General features: G+C 41.1%; 1 protein-coding gene across 2 annotated transcripts in view; it reads right to left on the bottom strand.

Annotated features, from left to right (window-relative positions):
- Positions 1-19,193, bottom strand: part of ABL1 (c-abl oncogene 1, non-receptor tyrosine kinase) — a 206,677-nt gene that overhangs the window by 23,455 nt on the left and 164,029 nt on the right. For both annotated transcript variants that reach the window (XM_006892449.1, XM_006892450.1), the window contains exons 2-4: positions 17,216-17,389; positions 16,188-16,483; positions 7,254-7,526 (exon numbers count right to left, since the gene is read on the bottom strand). In XM_006892449.1, coding sequence (XP_006892511.1) covers positions 7,254-7,526; positions 16,188-16,483; positions 17,216-17,389 — 743 coding nt within the window. The remainder of the gene's footprint in view (positions 1-7,253; positions 7,527-16,187; positions 16,484-17,215; positions 17,390-19,193) is intronic.

Consider the following 19,193-nt stretch of genomic DNA (forward strand, 5'->3'; position numbering starts at 1 on the left):
CTAATCATATATTCCTCCTAAACAGTTCTTTGCCTCATCTGTTTCTATACAGTATACATTATTCAGTTTTCCCCCAACTCTGATGTTGATCTCACTTTACAACAGTGGCACTATGCAGTATTTGTCCTTTTGTGACTGAGCTATTTCACTCAGCACAATGTCCCCCAGGATCATCCATTTTGTATAATATTTCATGAGTTCCTTTTTTTTCAATGCAGCATAGTATTCCATTATATTATTATACTACAAGTTCTCTAGCTATTCGTTTGTTGATGGGCACTTGAGTTGTTTCAAACTCTTTGCTACTGTGAATAAAACTGCAATAAACATGGGTGAACAATATTTATCTGCTTGGGTGGCAGTTCTGGTTTCTTTAGGGTACATTCCTAGTAGTGGAACTGCTGGGTCAAATGGTATTTCTATTTCCAACTTTTTGAGAAAGCACCATACAGCCTTCTATTATGGTTACACTCCCAACAACAGTGAATAAGGGTTCCAGTTTCTCCACAACCTCACCAGCACTTGTTGCTTGCTGTTCTGTTAAATTTTGCTATTCTTACTGGGGTGAGATAGTACCTCATAGTTGTTTTAGGGAGCTGTCTTTCTTAAGCATATCTTGCCTTTACACAGATAGCACAAAGGTAAAGCCAAGTCTCGGTTCTATTGACTATTGTCAGAGTTTAAAGTTGTTGTTGTTGTTGTTATGTGTCATCAAGTCACTTGTGACTCACAGTGACCTATATACAACAGCTCTAAACTCTATCCTGTGCTGAGCCAGTCTCACTGATTCGACAATTTATCCCCATTACCCCAGTTACTGTGTCAAGCCATCTCCTCTGGGGTTTTCCCTTCCTGCACTGTCTCTCCACCCTTCTAAGTGTGATGTCCTTCTCCAAGAACTGTTCACTCCTGGCCATGTCCCCAAAGTACATGAGATGGAGCTTTAAATTCCTTCCCTCCAAGGAGAAACTTGGTTCCATCCTCTCCAAGACAGACCTGTTTGTTCTCTTGTTGTCCCATGGTATGTTGAATACTCTTCTCCAGCACAACTCAAAGGCATAAATTCTTAGGTTATCCTTAGTCACTGTCCAGCTCTCTGATTGCAGAGCAAGTAACTGTGAAGTCGGTTCAATAAACAGGCCTCTGATGTAATTACAATTTTCCATCTGTAGGGGTCAGTCAAGTATTCTCATTTTTTTTTTCATGTTCCCTCAGATCAAGGATGAATTGAGGACGCCTTTGAATTGTGGTTTTAGTGAAGAGTACTAAATATCCTATAGATATTCTGCCAAAAGAATAAACAAGTATATCTTGGATGAAGTGAAAACAGGGTGTTGTCAGGAAGGGTTAGTCCCAGAAAAAAAAGACATGCTGGGAAAGGTAGACAGAAAGAAAGGAGACTCAACAAGATGGAACAGCACAGTGTCTGCTGTTTCCAGCAAGGTGGCAAACATGAAGATGGTGCAGGACAGAGCAAGGATCCTACCTACTGTTCACAGAACTGCTATGAGTTGTGGCTGACTCCATGTCACCTAACAACAACTGTAGTCTTCCTTAGGTTCTTTTGGCATCACAACCAATGACACTTAATGCGTCAAAAGGAGTCATATTAAAAAAATAAAAGAAAAAAGAAAGGAGTCATAGCTGAAAAGGAAGCCTCACTCCCCCTACTGGTTAAAAAGGATTATGGTTCAGCCACTTGGTTTTTTCCCCTTTGCCTGTCAAAAGATATGAGCAATACCAAACAGGGAGTCGATAGGCAGGAGAGTTGGTAAAGAGCTTGGCACAAAGAGGTGCTCAGTGAGAAATACTGAACAAATGAATGCATGGGGTAAAACAGAAAAGGTTTTTCAAAGTGTTTTGAAGATGGAGAGGTCCTTGACAGCTGTTTCCCAATATAACATGTCTTGGTATTTTGATCACTGTTACCACAGATGTTGATTAGAGATGTGAGTCAAGTGAAATTGTTCACTTCAATCCTTTTTTCATCTCTCATGCTGCTTACTGGTCCACTGGCAAGAACTTCTATTTTCTTGATGTTAAGATGTAATAATCCATTCTGAATGCTGTAGTCTTTGAAATTTCGCAGCAAGTGTTTCAAGTCTTCTTTACTCTCAGCAAACAAAGTTGGGTCATCTGTGTAATGCAGTCTGTTGAGTCTTCCTCCGATCCTGATGTCACATTCTTCTTTTTATAGTCCAGCTTCTCAAATAATTTTGATCAGCATACAGATGGAGTAAGTATGCAGAAAGCAACAGCCCTGATGCATACCTTTGCTGATTTTAAACTATGTATCATTCTCTTGTTCTGTTCATACAACAGCTTCTGTGGTCTATGTGTCAGTTTCACAGCAGTGTAAATAATATCTTGGGATTCCCATTCTTTTCAACGATATCCAGAATTTGTTATGGTGCACACAGTCAAATGCCTTTGTACAGTCAATAATGCAAGAAAACACCTTTCTGTTATCCTCTGCTTTCAGCCAAGATTCAAAGGACATCAGCAATGATAGCCCACGCGAATGGGAGAAGGGAAAGATTTTTTTTAAAATAAAAAACGTAGAAGGGAAAGATTTTTTTTAAAATAAAAAACGTGTTTTATGTGTATTTTTTATGATGTTTAAGGAATAATAATCTGAATCACAATTAAAAAAATAAAGTTGGGTTTTGGAGTCATGTGACTTTGAATAATGGCTCAGCCATTCCTGGCTGTGTAACCTTAGGCTAATCACTTAATATCTTTATGTGTTAGCTTCCTCAACCTTTAAATGAGTATTAGTACACTTCTCTTATGGGTGCATTATGGATTAAGGAATGCTGTATATAAAACAAGAACTCTGAGGGTTCTGTGTTTAGGATACTCAGTTGCTAATAAACAGACTGGTCGTTTGAATGCCCCAGACCTTCAGGAAAAGAATGAGGTGGTCTGTTTCCATAAATACTGGTTATTGTTATTAAGGGCCATTCAAGTACAACTTATAGCAACTTTACGGACAACAGATCTGAATCCTGTCCGATACTGTGCTATCCTCATCATCTCAGACACACTTAAGCCCACTGTTGTAGTTAATGTTCTATCCATTTCACTGAGGGTTTTAGTGCCTTGAAAACCCTCTGAGGTGGTTCTACTATGTCCCACAAGGCCAGTATAAGTCAGAGTCAACGTGTTGGCAATGGACTGGGTTAACTTCATTACATGTAAAGAATTCAGAACTCTGTCAGGCACATAGTAAAAGCTAAACAAATGTCGGCCATTATCGTCCTTGAGCACTCATTCAAACGTCTCACCTTATCAAGGGGAGATTAAAGTCCAATATCGGCACCAATTTTATTTGGTAAGTGGGAACTGTATTTGTGCAGTTGTTTCTGTACACATGAGGCAGAATGAGAGATGATTTATTTAGCATTGCTTAGTACCATGTTCTGGGTTAGCACACTTCTAAAAAGTGATACAGTCATTCTCTTCCCCTTAAGGAGATGTTAGTTGCTGTGGCTACTCACAGAAATCTATGTACTTGAATTCTGTAGTTGTCACAAATTATGGGATCATTAAGTTAAGGATCTTGAGACTATGAGGTGTGTGTGTGTGTGGGGATCATTAAAAATATAATTAAAAGCTTAACAAAAAATCATAAGTATATCTCTCTCTTTGCCATCAAGTCAGAACTGATTCTCCAGGGAGTTTTGGAGGCTGTATATCACATGGAAGGTGCCTGTCTTTCTCCAGCAGAGGCTCTGGTGGACTGATACACTTTTGGTTAGCAGAGTAACTTCCTACAGATGCCGCCACCACAGATCCATATCACCAGTAAAATATAGTCTGAAGTGACACTGTTGTTTTGCTGCATACCATCAAGTCAGAACCACCCCTAGCTGACCTTCTGGTAGGTTTTCAGAGGCAGTTAATCTCATGGGAGCAGGTAGTGGCCTCGAACCATGTGCCTTTGGAATTGCAGCACAGCTTTTTGCCACGAGGCCACCAGAGTTCCCTAAAATGGCCCTACCTCCAGATAATTTTAATTCACAAATGTGAAAAAACCATCACTGAACTCCAGTACATTTTCCTCTGCTGGAAATCCCTTTTTCAGCTGCTCAGAAAATTATGCAGTGCAGGAGGGTCTGTTAAGATAGGTTTGTCCCAAAATTTCAAGTTTTGCAAACTCTCTTTTTACAAGTTTTAATCAACTGTGCAAACTCTCTTTTTACAAGTTTTACTCAACAAGTTTAGTATATTTATGCTTTTACTATTCCTTGCTCATTTTTCCAAACCACTAAAAATCATGGACAAAGCCCATCTGAGAGTGTAAGCAGCTGGGAAGGCCACGTTTTTCTGGGTCTGGTCCTCAGCCCATGTCAGCTCAAGAGACTGGCACACGAGTGAAGCCCTTCTCCCTGTAGCTGCATGATCTGTGTGATGGCCAAACAATGAACAGTTTGGTTTTTTCCTTAAAGAAACTTACTAGAAAATCTGGCATATAAGTAAAAAAATTTGCTACCTCAAAGCCACAGGTAACTGATATTTGTGAAGTATTACTGAATTTATAATACATTAGCCATGAATATTCTCTTCCAAAATAATCTTTGTGATATTCAAATCTCACTGTTCGTCCTATGCATCAAACCTTCAATGGCTTCCAATGCCTCCAGAGAGAATCCCAGCTTGTTAGCTGGTGGTCGATGCCCTCTATAATTTACCAGGACCTCTCTGCTACTCCAGCTTCTTTCCCCCTGCCTCCAGTGTCCTGGTCAACTCCTGCTAAGCAGAGTTCATTAGTCAATCCTTCATTTATTCCTTTGTAGTATCCCAGTCCCGAGCACATGTTTCTACTGCTACACATTCCACCTAGCAATTAATATATCTGTCTACTTTTCCCATCATCCAGACTATAAACTGCTAATTCATTTTCATAATTCTAGTGTTTAGTCTACAGTCTGGGAAACAGAAGTGTTTACAAAACTAAATTTTGAAAGCCCCACCTGGAAAATACCCAAGAGCCTTTGAGGCAACCCCACATCATAGTGCACACAATTCCCTAACAAACCACCTGATCCAAGTCAGTGATGACCCATGGAGAAGATGCATTCAACATGAGTGCCAAGAAGACACATTAGGCTTCTAAGACTATAAAAAAATGTGATGTCTGTCTTGCAAGGCAATGAACTGCTTTTATATGATCTTTCTAGCAACACTCTTGTTAACTCTCATTAGATGACTGGCTGGGACTATGAAAATAAGACAGATGGAACCCTTTCAGGGAACTCTAACACAAGTAAGATATATGAAATCCTAATAAAGGACTAGTTAGTTCATGTTCTTGCCTGGGTGAGGGGGTGCACCTTGAAATAGACAAGGAGCTTGTTATATAAAGTCTACTTAATAAAAAGTTTGAAAGAGAGGCACACAGCAAAAGGCGTTAACAACTGATGAGAGCTAGAGAGGTGAGGGGTGGTACAACAGTGTAAGAATGCCAGCAGGCAAGGACGGCAGGAACAAGACCAATGCCAGACGGCTGTGGTGCAGCTCACTGACCCACGGAACTAGGAAGTATAACCGGTGCTTGAGCACAGCCTAGTGAAAGCAGCCAAGAAACTGTGCTGATTGGGGGTGAACCTGTTACTTCCTTAATAAAATCCATAATCACAGAATACTGTCTGCAAGTTCCATGTGACCATGCAACAAATTTCTGAGCCCAGCAGAGACGTGTGCGCCACAGTGTGAGAACTAGAGAGGCGTGCCTGACTTTCACCAATAGGCGTCAGCTGTGGAGCTAATGCTGATGATGCTCCCCCTTGAGAAGTAGATGACCTTGGATTCTCTCATTTTTTTATCTCTGAAGAAGTAATTTTATATCAGCCAGGAATCATAATTTCTCATTTTAACATGCAGGAGGAGGGCTGCAATAGAAATTCTAGAAAGGTAAGCACATGGGCTACGCCTGTTTCTAACTATGCTCTTGACAACAGCTGGGTCCATTCTTATCAGTAGTGATGCTTCCATTTTTCCCCCCTCTAGTATTTACCAAAAGGGGCTCCCTTGTTCAATTTTATGCACATGTCAATGCAGTTTTCATCTAGAAGTGAAAATAATGCAGGTCAACACTAGGGGACACTCTTGCCACAGGCAAAAACACAAGCTGCATGGTAAAGGGGTGGGGGTGGGGGGGAATCCAACAACCTAACCAACAAACCCACTGCCTTCAAGTGGATTTCAACTCGAGTGGCTTCCCATTGGTCTCCAAGGCTATAAATCTTTCAGGAAGAAACTGCCCAGCTTGCTCTCTTGGAGCAGCTGGTGCATTTGAACTTTTCAGTTAGCAGCCCAACATGTAACACCTTACCACCTTACACCACCGAGAACCTTCATTTTTGGAAGGCAGTGGGATGAAAATGAAAACTTTCTTCACTTGGAAAAACGATCCTAATTATTTCAAGTGAAAATCCCCTCATATAACTGGAAACCGTAAATACAATTCATTAGACAAGGCAGTGAAATCACAGCTAACAAGAACAAATGGATATCTGAGTTCATGGAAAACATTTTTAATGGGAGAACTTCTACATCTCTATTTCTAGATGTCTGGGCATTCAATGAAGAAAAGGAACCTGCTAGGATTGCTTGCTCTCTTACTGTTGCTGAGCCAGAACTGACCCTGCTGTGGGTTTTTGAGGTTGTGAATTGCACAAGAGATGGACCATCTTTCTCCTGTGGAAGTCAATGGTGGATTCGAACAGGGTTGGGGGTGTAGCTGGGAGTTTGTAGTGCAACCCTCTACAAACTATGCGACCAGAAGTCCCTCTGCTAGAAACACCCAAGGCATTTTGTCTTTTAACAAACTCCACAGAAAAATTCAATGTGTTCCATTTTTGTTCAAAACACAGAAAGAAATTTTTTCTTTTATCTTAATTCTCAATGGGAAGCAATCCTGTGTTGCAGAGTCAAATCCTAATGGAGCGGAAATCCAGAGCTTTAAAAGAATCCTCTTACAGAAAGGAAAAATATCTTCCCCAAATGACTAATCCTTTTACACCAAAAAATCATAGCACTTCTCAGCTCTTAACACATATGGAAACACACTATAGCTATGTGACTGATTCAATCTGTTCAAAGAAATGGAGCAATGTTTTTGATGAAAGAGCATTTACCAGGCTCTGTTTAATTCCCTGGAAGACACATCAGTGAATGCCAGCAGACAGCAGGCTATATCTGAGCCACCACTGTAGCAGTGGTTCTAAATGGGTGTCCCCTGGGCCTACCTTCAGGGTCTTCACTGCCACCGTCAGGCTGTACTTCTTCCATACTCCTTCATATACCTCCCCGTACTGGCCTCCTCCCAGCTTGTGCTTCATGGTGATGTCTGTGCGCTCCATCTCCCACTTGTCATAGTTGGGGGACACACCATAAACAGTGGGCTTGTTGCGCTTGGGGGCTGGATAATGGAGAGTAGTAATCAGCCCGTCTGCCACTGTTGAATGGTGATGTACCAACTCGGCCAAAGTGTTGAAGCGGCTCTCCGAGGAGACATAGAGCTGAGGAAAAGAGAGAACAGCTTTCAGGCCACAGACCAGATGTGAATTCAAACAACTGTAATAAACCTGTTTTGCTGAGGCTTCATTTCATTAATGCACAGCAAATTCCAAATACATAGATCTCTGTGCAGCAGTGTTTAGGAAATCACTTACACTGTTGTCTTCTATGTGTGCCTAATTTACTTTGGTAAAGCTGAAAAGACAATAAAATGCCTCAGGGCCTTTGCACCACCTGCTGCTCTCCCAGCTGGAAATCCTCTACCCTCGAATCTTGACATGCCCAGCTTTCTTTTACTACACTAAGCCCAGTTTAAATGTCTGAGGAACACTCTCTGATCACCAACTTAAAGCTGCTACCCATCGCCAGTCATTCCATCATTTATCGTGCTTCTTTGTATTAATTATATTTAACACCAGTTGATCATTTCTCTACTCATTAGACTGTAAGCTTATGATAGCAGACCTAAATAGTCTTTTAAAAATCCTGTGTCCTCACAATGTTGAGAACAGAAAGTGAGCATGTAACAGGCACTCAACAGACACCTGTTGATTAAATTAACGGAGAGCTGTTACTGATGCCGTCTAGCTGACTCCCACTCACACGGAGACCATATTGCAGAGGAAAATTGTCTCAGAGTTCTCTTTATAGAAGCAGATCACCACATCTTTATCCCTTGGAGCCTCTGAATGGGTGTGAACTGCCAACCTTCCAGTTAGTAGTGGAATAGTTAACCATTTAGCCACCAGGGGTCCTTAATGAATGGATGCTAATGTTAGATGCTGTCAAGCTGACTGACTCAACACCATTCAATCCTGCAAGATTCCCACAACTGCCACCGTGCTGCAGTTCATTATTATAATCTCTGTGTCAATTAATGAAAAATAGAACCCAAGAACTCTGTGCCAACTGGCGGGAAAAAATCTTTAATTTCTATTTTATAAGTGGATAAATCTAGAATGAAACCGTGATCAATAAATGAAACATCTCTTTTGCATTTTTATCCCTCCTTTGCTTTGAGCTGAGGAGTATCATAGGTCAAACGTGCAAATCCTGGGCATGTCCCTACAGAATGCCTCCATAAGCACTCTCAAGGAACAGAATGGGATCACTCCTTTCACACAGTGGAGACGTGGGAGGCCACAACAAGCAGGCTATAAAGCCTTCTCTATCATGGATAAGTCTTCAGCTCAGCAGCAAGAGAGGACCTGTGTAGAGAGCCCTCCGTGTGGATCCTGTCTGAACACATGGAGACAGCGAGGCAGTGAAGGAGCAGGCTAGCAGAGAGCAGCACTGTGGGCAGTGACAGCTCCCCTTTGTCTTCTCTCTATTAAAAGCCCTGGAGAATCGGGCTCCAGGCACAAGACTGACTCACTAAGAGCACCTGGAGGTGGAAAGGACACTAAGCACCATGATTAGGTGCTCAGAAGATCTGGCCAAACTGCAAAGACATGGAATGACGAATATGGATTTATTACAGTGCTAACTCCTTGGGTGAGAGGGAAAGCAAAGGAATAGCATTAACCTTCAGCTGTATAACTCAGAAAAGGGAAGAAAAAGCTTGACATACATACAGCAAAGTGGAAGTGATAAAGGAGGACCAAGGCCTTGAGCTATGGGTTATGTCTGCCCCACTGTTTGTTTTGAATGCCTATAATATTAAAGAATAACAGTATTTTCATAAGGAAACAATGACAAAATATATACATTGATCCCACTTTGCTTTCTGGGCTCCTGGGGCGGGTTCTCCCGGGAGCAAGGCTCAGAGCATCAAATGCAGAGCTAGCCTCAGAAGAGGGCTTCCGACCAGGAGATCAAATCCCTGCAACAGAACCATGTGACAAAGGCTCCTTCAAACCCTGTTTTATGCAGAGTTTGCTCTTGGTCTCATCCGATTCCCTCTGAGGTTTCTCTGTTAGTGATTGCAGAGTTATGAGAGGTTTCGTTGAATGGCATACTTTATCCTTTTTGATAATTAAATTTACAGACCTTGTGACTTAGTTCATCTTTCAACATAAAATTTACATACTGAAGCTCATTAAATATTGAAACAACTCTCCCTTCAATGAGCTGCATGCATGTTCATGTCACAGTCCTCTCCTAGCAGTAGGGCTGGTGGCCTCTTCCTGATTAGTTTTGAGCCGCATTTATGCCCATGATCTGGGTAATCTTCATCAGGAATTCATGGCATGTTCAAAGAAATCGAAATCAGCATTAATGAACGGCATGTCATTATGCTATGCACTTGGCTACATCAACACTAGGGGTTCAGCCAGGGCCACTGTCTCTTCCTCACCATGGAGGGAGCCTGAAAGAGAACATGTCAGAGAAACTCACCAGAAAAGGCTGTCCTCCTGACGGCCAGACCACTAGGCTTAATCAAGCTTAGGTCTGTACAACCTTTGGCTTCCACATACATCCAAGTCCCTCCTTGTGCAAATTACAGGCTACTTGGTAAGGAAGTGATGGCCCCTTGAAGGCTTCTCACAAACCAACCAAAGCTCAGTAATATTAAATCATGCTTCAAGTTTCTTCCACAAGGGAAGACTGGTTGTTTTGGAAGGTTTTTCACCCACATACCTGTACTTGCTGGGCTATTTTCAGGGTGAGTGAATCTTAAAAATTCATGAGACTGACCCATCCTGCTGCCAAGTCTGCCAAAAGTGTAAGTCAAAATTCTACTCTTGTCAGTCTGAACCTGTCACTTCAGCAGACCATGAAAATGTCAAATGTGCCTTTCTTGCAAGAAGAAGAGGCTCTATCAGGGGCTATAATGACCTGGAACCTGGCAGTGGCATTTCACAGTAGTAAATGAGTCATGAGCTCAAACAGCCAGAACAACTAAGGAAGATTTAGATGGGTTGATGGACAAACACCACTCTTTCATCCTACTATGTGGCCAGAGGATTACAACTTTTGAAAGAGCAACAGAATTACAATCAAATTCCAAGATATTTAAAGATTCCTAAGACTATCAAGCCTCCCAGGAAACAGCAACAACTCAATCCAGCCCTTTCAAAAGTCCAGCTCAAAATTCGCAGTCCTCTGCACAGGGCCATAAGCTGCTGACCCTGGGATGACTGGCCAGACGGGAACAGGAGGAGAATGATAAACAAAAGCTGATGGTGGAGGCAGAGAGAAATCCCTTGGAGAATTACAGAAGAATCTTCTAAATTCAATTGTGTGTGTATTTTAAAAGATTAAATAATTTGAAAATAAGAATTAAACTTATCCAAACCCAAGCTGCCCCTCCTACCAACCTTACATTTTCTGCTTAGAAATCCAAAACAAATTACATCAAAACTGCTATGCAAGATTTTAAAAAATGCCGAGCCACACTGCCCCACACTTGGTTATTAATACTTCCTCCCCGCTGTGATGCTGCTTCCCTCAGCCTCCTCAACTCGAGTTTCAGAGAAAGGAACTTCCTTATAGCCTGACAGGTTCAGAACAATCAGAGGCTTGATAGCTGAAGACTGAGACTTTGCTCAGGAGCGAATGATGTCCAAGAAAGCTTGGGAAATTGTTTGATGTAAAGACTGGTTGATAAAACATGTTCCTAGTGCTCTGCCTGGACTGGAAAGAACCCACCTGAAACCCTTCTGGATTTCAAAGTCTGACTTACTCTTTGGATCAGTCTCAAATTCTACAAACCATCAATCCCACAGTATTACTTAACAGTATTTTAGACCAATCCTTGGCTAATGACTTGACAAAAATAGATCATGTCTGACTGCAAGTGTTCCAAGAATGCGGATTAAACAATTCTAGTGAAAAGAAACCACTAACCTGTTCAGTTAAAACCTCAACTGGTAACCCAAGTGTAGCTCAACTTGCCTTTAATCAACTACACAGATGTGAAGCAAGCTGTCAGTTCCAAAATACTACCTCCTCTATGAGGGATACAAGACCCTAGCAATTGATGGAATGCCAACTGACATATTTTAGCAATAGATGTTTCCCTAGACGTGCTCACCAGGTTATGCCAAGAAATCTGGAGGATAATTACCTGGCCAACTAACTGGAAGAGATCTGTATTTATTCTCATTCCAAAAAAAAGGTGACCCACCAGAGTGTGGATATTATTGAACAATATCACTAATACCACATGTAAGCAAGATCTTACTGAAGATTATCCAGAAATGACTGAATGGTACACCAGCAGACAACTACCAGGTGTGCAGGCTCGGTTTAGAAGAGGCGGTGGCACTAGGGACATCACAGTCAACGTTAGATGGATCTTGGCTGAAAGCAGAAAGTTCCAGAGTAATGTCTGTATGTGTTTCATTGACTATGCAAAGGCATTTGACTGTGCAGATCAACAAATTGTGGCTAACCTTGTGAAGAATGGAGATCCTAGAATACTTAACTGTGCTCATGCAAAAGTTATACTTGGACCAGTCAGAACAGAACAAGGAAACACTGCATGGATTCAGGATGAGGAAAAGTGTGCATCAGGGATGCATCCTATCTCCGTATCTTTTCATTCTATATGCAAAACAGATCATTTGGGAGGCTGGGCTTTAGGAAGAGAACTGAGGCATCAAGATTGGATGAAGACTCATCAAGAACCTGTGTTATGCAGATGTCATAACCTTGCTTGTAGAAATTGAAGAAGACGTGGTGTTTGCTGCAGACAGTCAAGGACTGCCGTCTTCAATATGGACGGGAGTTCAACATCAAGAAGACAAAGATTCTCACCACTGGGTCAATCAGCAGCTTCATAATGGAATAGAGAAGGGATTGAGATTCAGTTTGATTGGTTCCACAATCAACACTCTTGGCACCAGCAGTCAGGAAATAAAAAGACAATTGCATTGGTAAAGTCTGTTTGTCAGGGATATCTCTAGAGTACTAAGAACAACAATGTAAGTCTAGAGACTAAGGTGCAGGCCATGGTTTTCACAATTACTTGCTATACATCTGAGAGGCAGACAATAGCTAGGGATGACAGAAGAAGGATCAATGCCTCTGAGTTGTGGTGAACGAAACCAGGTTGCTTCACGTAGGTCAGGATTTTGAGGATCTGTCTCACATACATTGAGCATGTCGCCAGCAAGGACCAGTCCTTAGAGAGTGACATCATACTTGGAAGAGTGGAGGGACAGCCCAGGAGAGGAAGATCCAGGATGAGATGGATTGACTCAAGATAGGGCAAAGTTCAAAGCTAACATACACAATATGTTATGAGTATGAGTCACAGGGGACTCGATGACACATAACAAGAACATGAGAAATACACCTTGGAGTTGATGCACTTAAGAGACCCTGTTGTGTCGAGCTCTGGTGGCCTAGTGGCAAGAAGCTGCAACTACAGTCTCAGAGGTGCACGGTTCAAATCCACCAGATGCTCTGCTGGAGAAGGAGGAACAATCTCCTCCTGTACCAGTCAGATCTGATTTGACGGTACACATAAAAATAATGAAATAAAATAGACTTTTTTTTTAAAAAAGCACTGTTGTAACTTGAAGGCTTTTTCAAAAGGTTGCATCACTCTCAAGCACAACCTATAAAATGGAACAACGTGGCCCAACATTTAGGATAACTACCACCAAAGGAAGCCAACTGCAAGGATGATGTCTCATTATGTATTAACACCACAATGTGTTCTCTTCTGTACAAACTCCAGAGCTGGTACGATAAACACGTGCAATGATGAGTACTAGGTATTGGTAAAAATTTTAGCCAGAAAACTTTGAGACAAGTGAAAAAAAATACCAGACAAGAACATTTTAAAAGGAACTATATATATTTTCACATGGTAAAAACAAATGTTAGAGTAGCCAGGAGAATGTGAAATGCTTAAGGCCTAGCCCTACCAGATATTAAAACATAAAACTATAGCAATTAATAGGGTCGCCATGAGTCACAAGCAACTCGACAGCACATAACAACAACAATATGGTAATTAAAATAATTTGGTATTAGCCTATGAATAATTAGTTCAATGAAACAGACCAGTGAGTAAATCAACAGACCAATATACATGCAAGAATTAGTATATTTCCAACATGCAGGAAAGATGAATTTACTAAATAGCAAAGGAATAATCAAATACAGTTATTCTGTTCTTTACTAATTAGATTGATAAGGACGTTTTTTAAAGGTCTGTTTACTATTGATGAGGGGAGGGCAAAAAGGTAGTCTTCACATGCTGCTAGCGAGAATATAAAACTGTGTAATTTTTAGAGAATAATCTGGCAGTATCTGTAAGATTTTAAATGTATATAAACCTGCAATCCAGTAATTCAAGGTTAGACTTAAAACTGCACACAAAGACAAATGTGAAGCCAGTTTTCAAACTGCAGGTTATGACTGACTAGGTCTATGAAATTAATTTTGCGGGTTATATCCAGGATTTTTTAAGATAAACAAAACCAAAACCACACAGCGTAATCTGCGCAGAATAGAACAGAAATGATCAGAGTGCATGGCACACAGTGTGAGGACTGGATGGTGATATAAAAAGTTTTTCTTACAGTAGTTTGAGATTTTCAAAAGAGCTTTCAAACTTCATGATTTATAACAGTGAAAGATTGGAAATCAGCCTAAAAGTCACCCAGTAGGGATTAGTTAAATAAATGACAGTCCAGTCACTCTATGCAGTCATTAATAAGAGTGTGGCAGCTCTAAATGCACTACCATGTAACACCCTCCAAAATACATTATTAGATGGAAAAAGTCAAGAAGCAGAACAATGTATATGGAGCATGTATCATTTGTGATTTTTAAAACTATAAACAAATATATACATGTATAAATATAGAGCAACTCTGAAAGAAATCGTTAACAGTAGCTGCCTCTGGGCAGGGGAAGTGAATTAAGAGATGGAACTATTTTTCACTCTAATTCATTTTAGTCTACAGATTTTTCTTTATCTGGGTGCATGTATTATATATCATATTAAAAAAAGAAACACATGTACAATCTGGTCTACAACGACCCACATCTAATACCTCACTCCAGCACAGTGCTACAGCAGACTGGTGACAGCCAGACTTAGGACCATCAGTTATTCTAAGTGACCAATGGGCAAGAAATTCTACCTCTCTAAGCTTCTGATTCCTCAATGGCAAACATGCAAATTACAGCAATATCCATTCTAAAGACTGTAAAACGTCTCAGACTGCAATAAGAACTCACTGAATTCATCCCTTTTTCTCCTGGAAGCTTAGAAATTGGTTAGAAGAGGAAGACAAAAACACAAAGAAATAAATGTCAACTCTTTTAAAAACAAGTTTGATTTGGGTATCTGTAGGTATAATGTGATCTAACTTTTAATTTTAAATTGTATTTCTATAGGAATGTAAACACATAAACATACATAAATGTAATTTTAGCCACAGATGATCATAAACCAGACTTACTAAAGGGAGGCCCTTTAAAAATAGCTACTGGACCAAGAGGCAGTCATCAGAACAGAGCAAGGAAACACTGCATGGTTCAAAATTGGGAAGGGAGTACGCCAGGGATGTGTACTGTCTCCATACCTTTTCAACCTGTATGCAGAACAGATTGTATGGGAGGCTGGGCTCTATGAGGAGAAATGTGGGGTCAAGATTGGTGGAAGATCTATCAACAATCTGCGATATGCAGATGACACAACCCTGCTTGCTGAAACTGAGGAGGACCTGAAGCGCTTGCTGCAGAGGGTCAAGGACTGCAGCCTCCAATATGACCTGAGGCTCAATGTCAAGAAGACAAAGATTCTCACCACTGGACCAATTGGCAGCATCTGGATGGATGGTGAAGAGATTGAGATTGTTCACAGTTTCAGTTTGCTTGGCTCCACAGTCAACACTCTCGGCACCAGCAGCCAGGAAATTAGAAGATGTATTGACATGGGAAAGTTTGCTGTTAGGGACCTCTCCAAAGTACTGAAGAGCAATGGTATCTCTTTGGAGACTAAGGTGCGTCTGATACAGGCCATGGTCTTTGCTATCACTTGTTATGCATCAGAGAGTTGGACAATGACCAAGGAGGATAGAAGGAGAATTGATGCCTTTGAGCTGTGGTGCTGGAGAAGAGTGTTGAGGGTACCATGGACTGCTAGGAAAACAAACAGATTCATTCTGGAAAGGGTTAAACCGGGCTGCTCCTTGGAGGCAAGGATTCTAAGGCTCCGTCTAACATACTTTGGACATATTGCAAGAAGGGACAGTTGGACATATTGCAAGAAGGGACAGGTCCTTGGAGAGGGACATCACGCTTGGTAGGGTGGAGGGACAGTGAGAAGGGGAAGGCCCCCTATGAGGTGGATTGATTCAGTGACTGGCGTAATCGGGATGGGTGTGTCAGAGATGGTGCGACTGGCACAGGACAGAGCAGAGTTCAGGGATGTTGTACATAGGGTCGCTATGAGTTGCAAGTGACTCGATGGCACATAACAACAACAACAATAACTTCTGTCCTAATAAGAGACTAAAAAAAAATAAATAAAAAAAAAGAAGGGTTCTTAATGTGTCATACGAGATCTGTGGACTTGGCAATGGTCATCTTTCCTAACTGTTCCATCAGTCAATACAACAAGTTTTGCTCTTCAAAGATTCAGCAACATCTTGGCTGTTTTTTTGCAACAATTTATCAACTTGGCAAGTTTTCCTGGTCAAAACTAACCTCCCCCCAGCAATTGCCCCATAGTCTTTCTGTCTGGAGTGACCTACCTTGCCATCAGATGCAGTGTTGATCCTGTAGTGGTACACCCTCCCCTCATACCGCAGGGAGATGGACCTCTGGCCAGGACTGCTCTCACTCTCCCGCACCAGGAAGCTGCCGTTAATTCCACTGCTTAGCAGGTATTCAGCGGCATTGCGTGACACAGGCCCATGGTACCAGGAATGTTTCTCCAGACTGTTGACTGGTGTGATATAATTGCTTGGGACCCACCCTTGGCCATTTTTGGTTTGAGCTTCACACCATTCACCATTGTGATTGTAGCCCAAGACCCGGAGCTTTTCACCTTAGAGAAAAGAACCAAAGCAAGATACATTGACTTTTTAAAGGCTGAGTGCATTCTCATTTATGCTTGTGTGATTACTAAAAAATCTCTAAATGTCAAGACACTGCCATCATTTGAGCAAACCCATATACATATCTGCATTTATAAGTGTATATAAGTATCTGCTTAGGGAGCTCTGGTGGCCTAGTGGCAAGAAGCTGTACTGCAATCTCAGAGATACACAGTTCAAATCCACCAGATGCTATGCTGGAGAAGGAGGGGCAATCTCCTCCTGTACCAGTCAGATCCAATTTGATGGTACACACATACAAAAAATAATAAAATAAAAATAAATCTTTAAAAGTCTGCTTATAAGTATTCCTATGGGTACCGAATACACAAATATATTATTTCTGCTATTACAAATCTATTACGCTTACTCAAAATATTCTACTCCTAATGTAAGAAAGCCTTTTCAAAAAAACCCTGCCTTTTCTAGAAATTTCTTTTGTTAGTATTTACTCCATTGTATTTTCTTACTTTTTAGATTTTGCTAAAAGCTACCATTCACAAACCCTTCTCCTAAAGAATAAGTACGATTCTTTTATAAAGATTCTTTAATTTTTTTAGATATTTCTCTCATTCCAAACTTCAAACCAACTTTTTTAATTAGCAAAGGAGTGGCCTGGCAGACCACAATCCACCCTGACTTCTGTCTTCTGCACCACTCCTAGCAGCCAACAGAATCTTTACCTTTAGTTATGCTGAGGGTGTTGTCCCCACTGGCCACAAAATCATACAGTGCAACAAAAAGGTTGGGATCATTTTCACTGGGACCAGCAAGAAGGTTTTCCTTGGAGTTCCAGCGAGCCGCTTCGCTCAGACCTTGGGGCTCAAAGTCAGATGCTACTGGCCTCTGAAGGGCTTCTGGAAGACAGAGATAAGAATTGGAAAACAATTTTAAAATTGTCATTCTCAAGAGCAAAGGAATCTATGTTTTCAAAATCATTACATTCTTTATTTCTAATTTTATAACATCAACAGTACACATTATACACACACACACACACACACATATGGTTGTTATTTGCCTTCGGGTTGAGCATGACTCATAGCTAGCTACCCTATGAACAAAAGGCCTGAAGCCCCTCTACAGCTATCAACATTTATCAAAGTTCAGAGTGTTTCTGGAGGCATGTTGTTTAACACACACACACGCGCGCACGCACACACACACACACAAAAGCATTTCAAATAAGCCTGTGATCAATGTGCTTAGAGAAATTTCCTTTTGTGTAGGATCCTCAACCCACATCTTAGAAACATCTCTATTTTTGATACAGATTTATCTGTGCATTTGTGTTAAGACTTATTTTCAGTGGAGCAAATTATCAGCTTGGAAAGTTTTTTCTTTCTTTGTGAAGACCGTCATGACTGTTGAATGTAACATATCTAAATTGGCAGCCACAGTATTCAGTGATTTTCTCCCTTTATTTTTCCCACTTTACATTCATACTGTTTAATAACCTCTGTCTTCTGAATCCACACCACTTTGCCTCTTGCTGCTACCACTAGCACCAAATCTGCTGCTAGATTTGGGAGCCACAGTGCGGTAATATTTTCAAAAGAAAATGAAATATAGATAATAGTATAACACTCAAAGGTGTAAGACAAAGAAGACTTGAGTGGGTTTTCAGAGGCAGTAAATAGTACAGGGGGAAACTGCTCATCGTTCTCCCACTGTGCAGTCAGAATCTCTCTTCTAGCAACACTAAAAAAGATACTAGCAATCATTTCCATTTTTGAACTCTTCAACCTTCAGGAAGCTCTGGTCAGTATGTAGAGACCTGTGCTACTGTCTCAGAGACTAGACCTCTCTGGTTGTTTAAATCCACCAGTGACTCTATGGAGGAAAGAGAACTCTATTTTCTTTTACCCAGGGAGCTCTACTGGTGTGGTCTGTAAGAAGGGTCACAGTAAACTCACAGGCTGAGCAAGTCCCCTGTGGGAACTCCCCAGCCATTCCTGAGGGAAGACAGGCTGTCTCCTCCTGTTAGGATTTATGGCTTCTGACAGGTAGGAGTCAGAACCAATGTGACAGTGGCGAGTTGGACATTTTCTTAGGTGAAAATTATTAATAGGAACTTCCATAATCATAGTAATAATAAAAGCTTTTCATGTTTTGTACATTGGTAAATTCTAGAAGCCGAAAATCCAGTTCTTATATTATGAATAGGTTGTGTCATCTCCTTAACGCAGACTGTTGATAAATCATCCACCAATCTTGACCCCACATTTCTCCTCACAGAGCCCAGCCTCCCGGATAATGTGTTCTGCATATAGGTTGAAAAGGTATGGAGATAGGAGGCATCCCTGGCGTACGCCCTTCCTAATTTTGAACCATGCAGTGTTCCCTTGCTCTGTTCTGATGACTGCCTCCTGGTCCAAGTATAGGTTTCACATTAGAAAGATCAAGTGTTCTGGGATTCCCATTCTTCTCAGAGTCAGCCATAGTTTGTTATGATCCACACTCAAATGCCTTTGCATAGTCAATGAAACACAGATAGACATTCCTCTGGTATTTCCTGCTTTCAGCTAAGATCCATCTAACATCAGCTACAATATCCCTAGTACCACAACCCCTTCTAAACCCACCCTGGACTTCTGGTAGTTCTCTGTTGATGTGCTGTTCCAGTCGTTTTTGGATAATCTTCAGTAAAATCTTGCTTGC

This window comes from Elephantulus edwardii, unplaced genomic scaffold (assembly GCF_000299155.1).
Source record: "Elephantulus edwardii isolate Elephantulus edwardi_28Jun2011 unplaced genomic scaffold, EleEdw1.0 scaffold00116, whole genome shotgun sequence".
Lineage (NCBI taxonomy): Eukaryota > Metazoa > Chordata > Mammalia > Macroscelidea > Macroscelididae > Elephantulus > Elephantulus edwardii.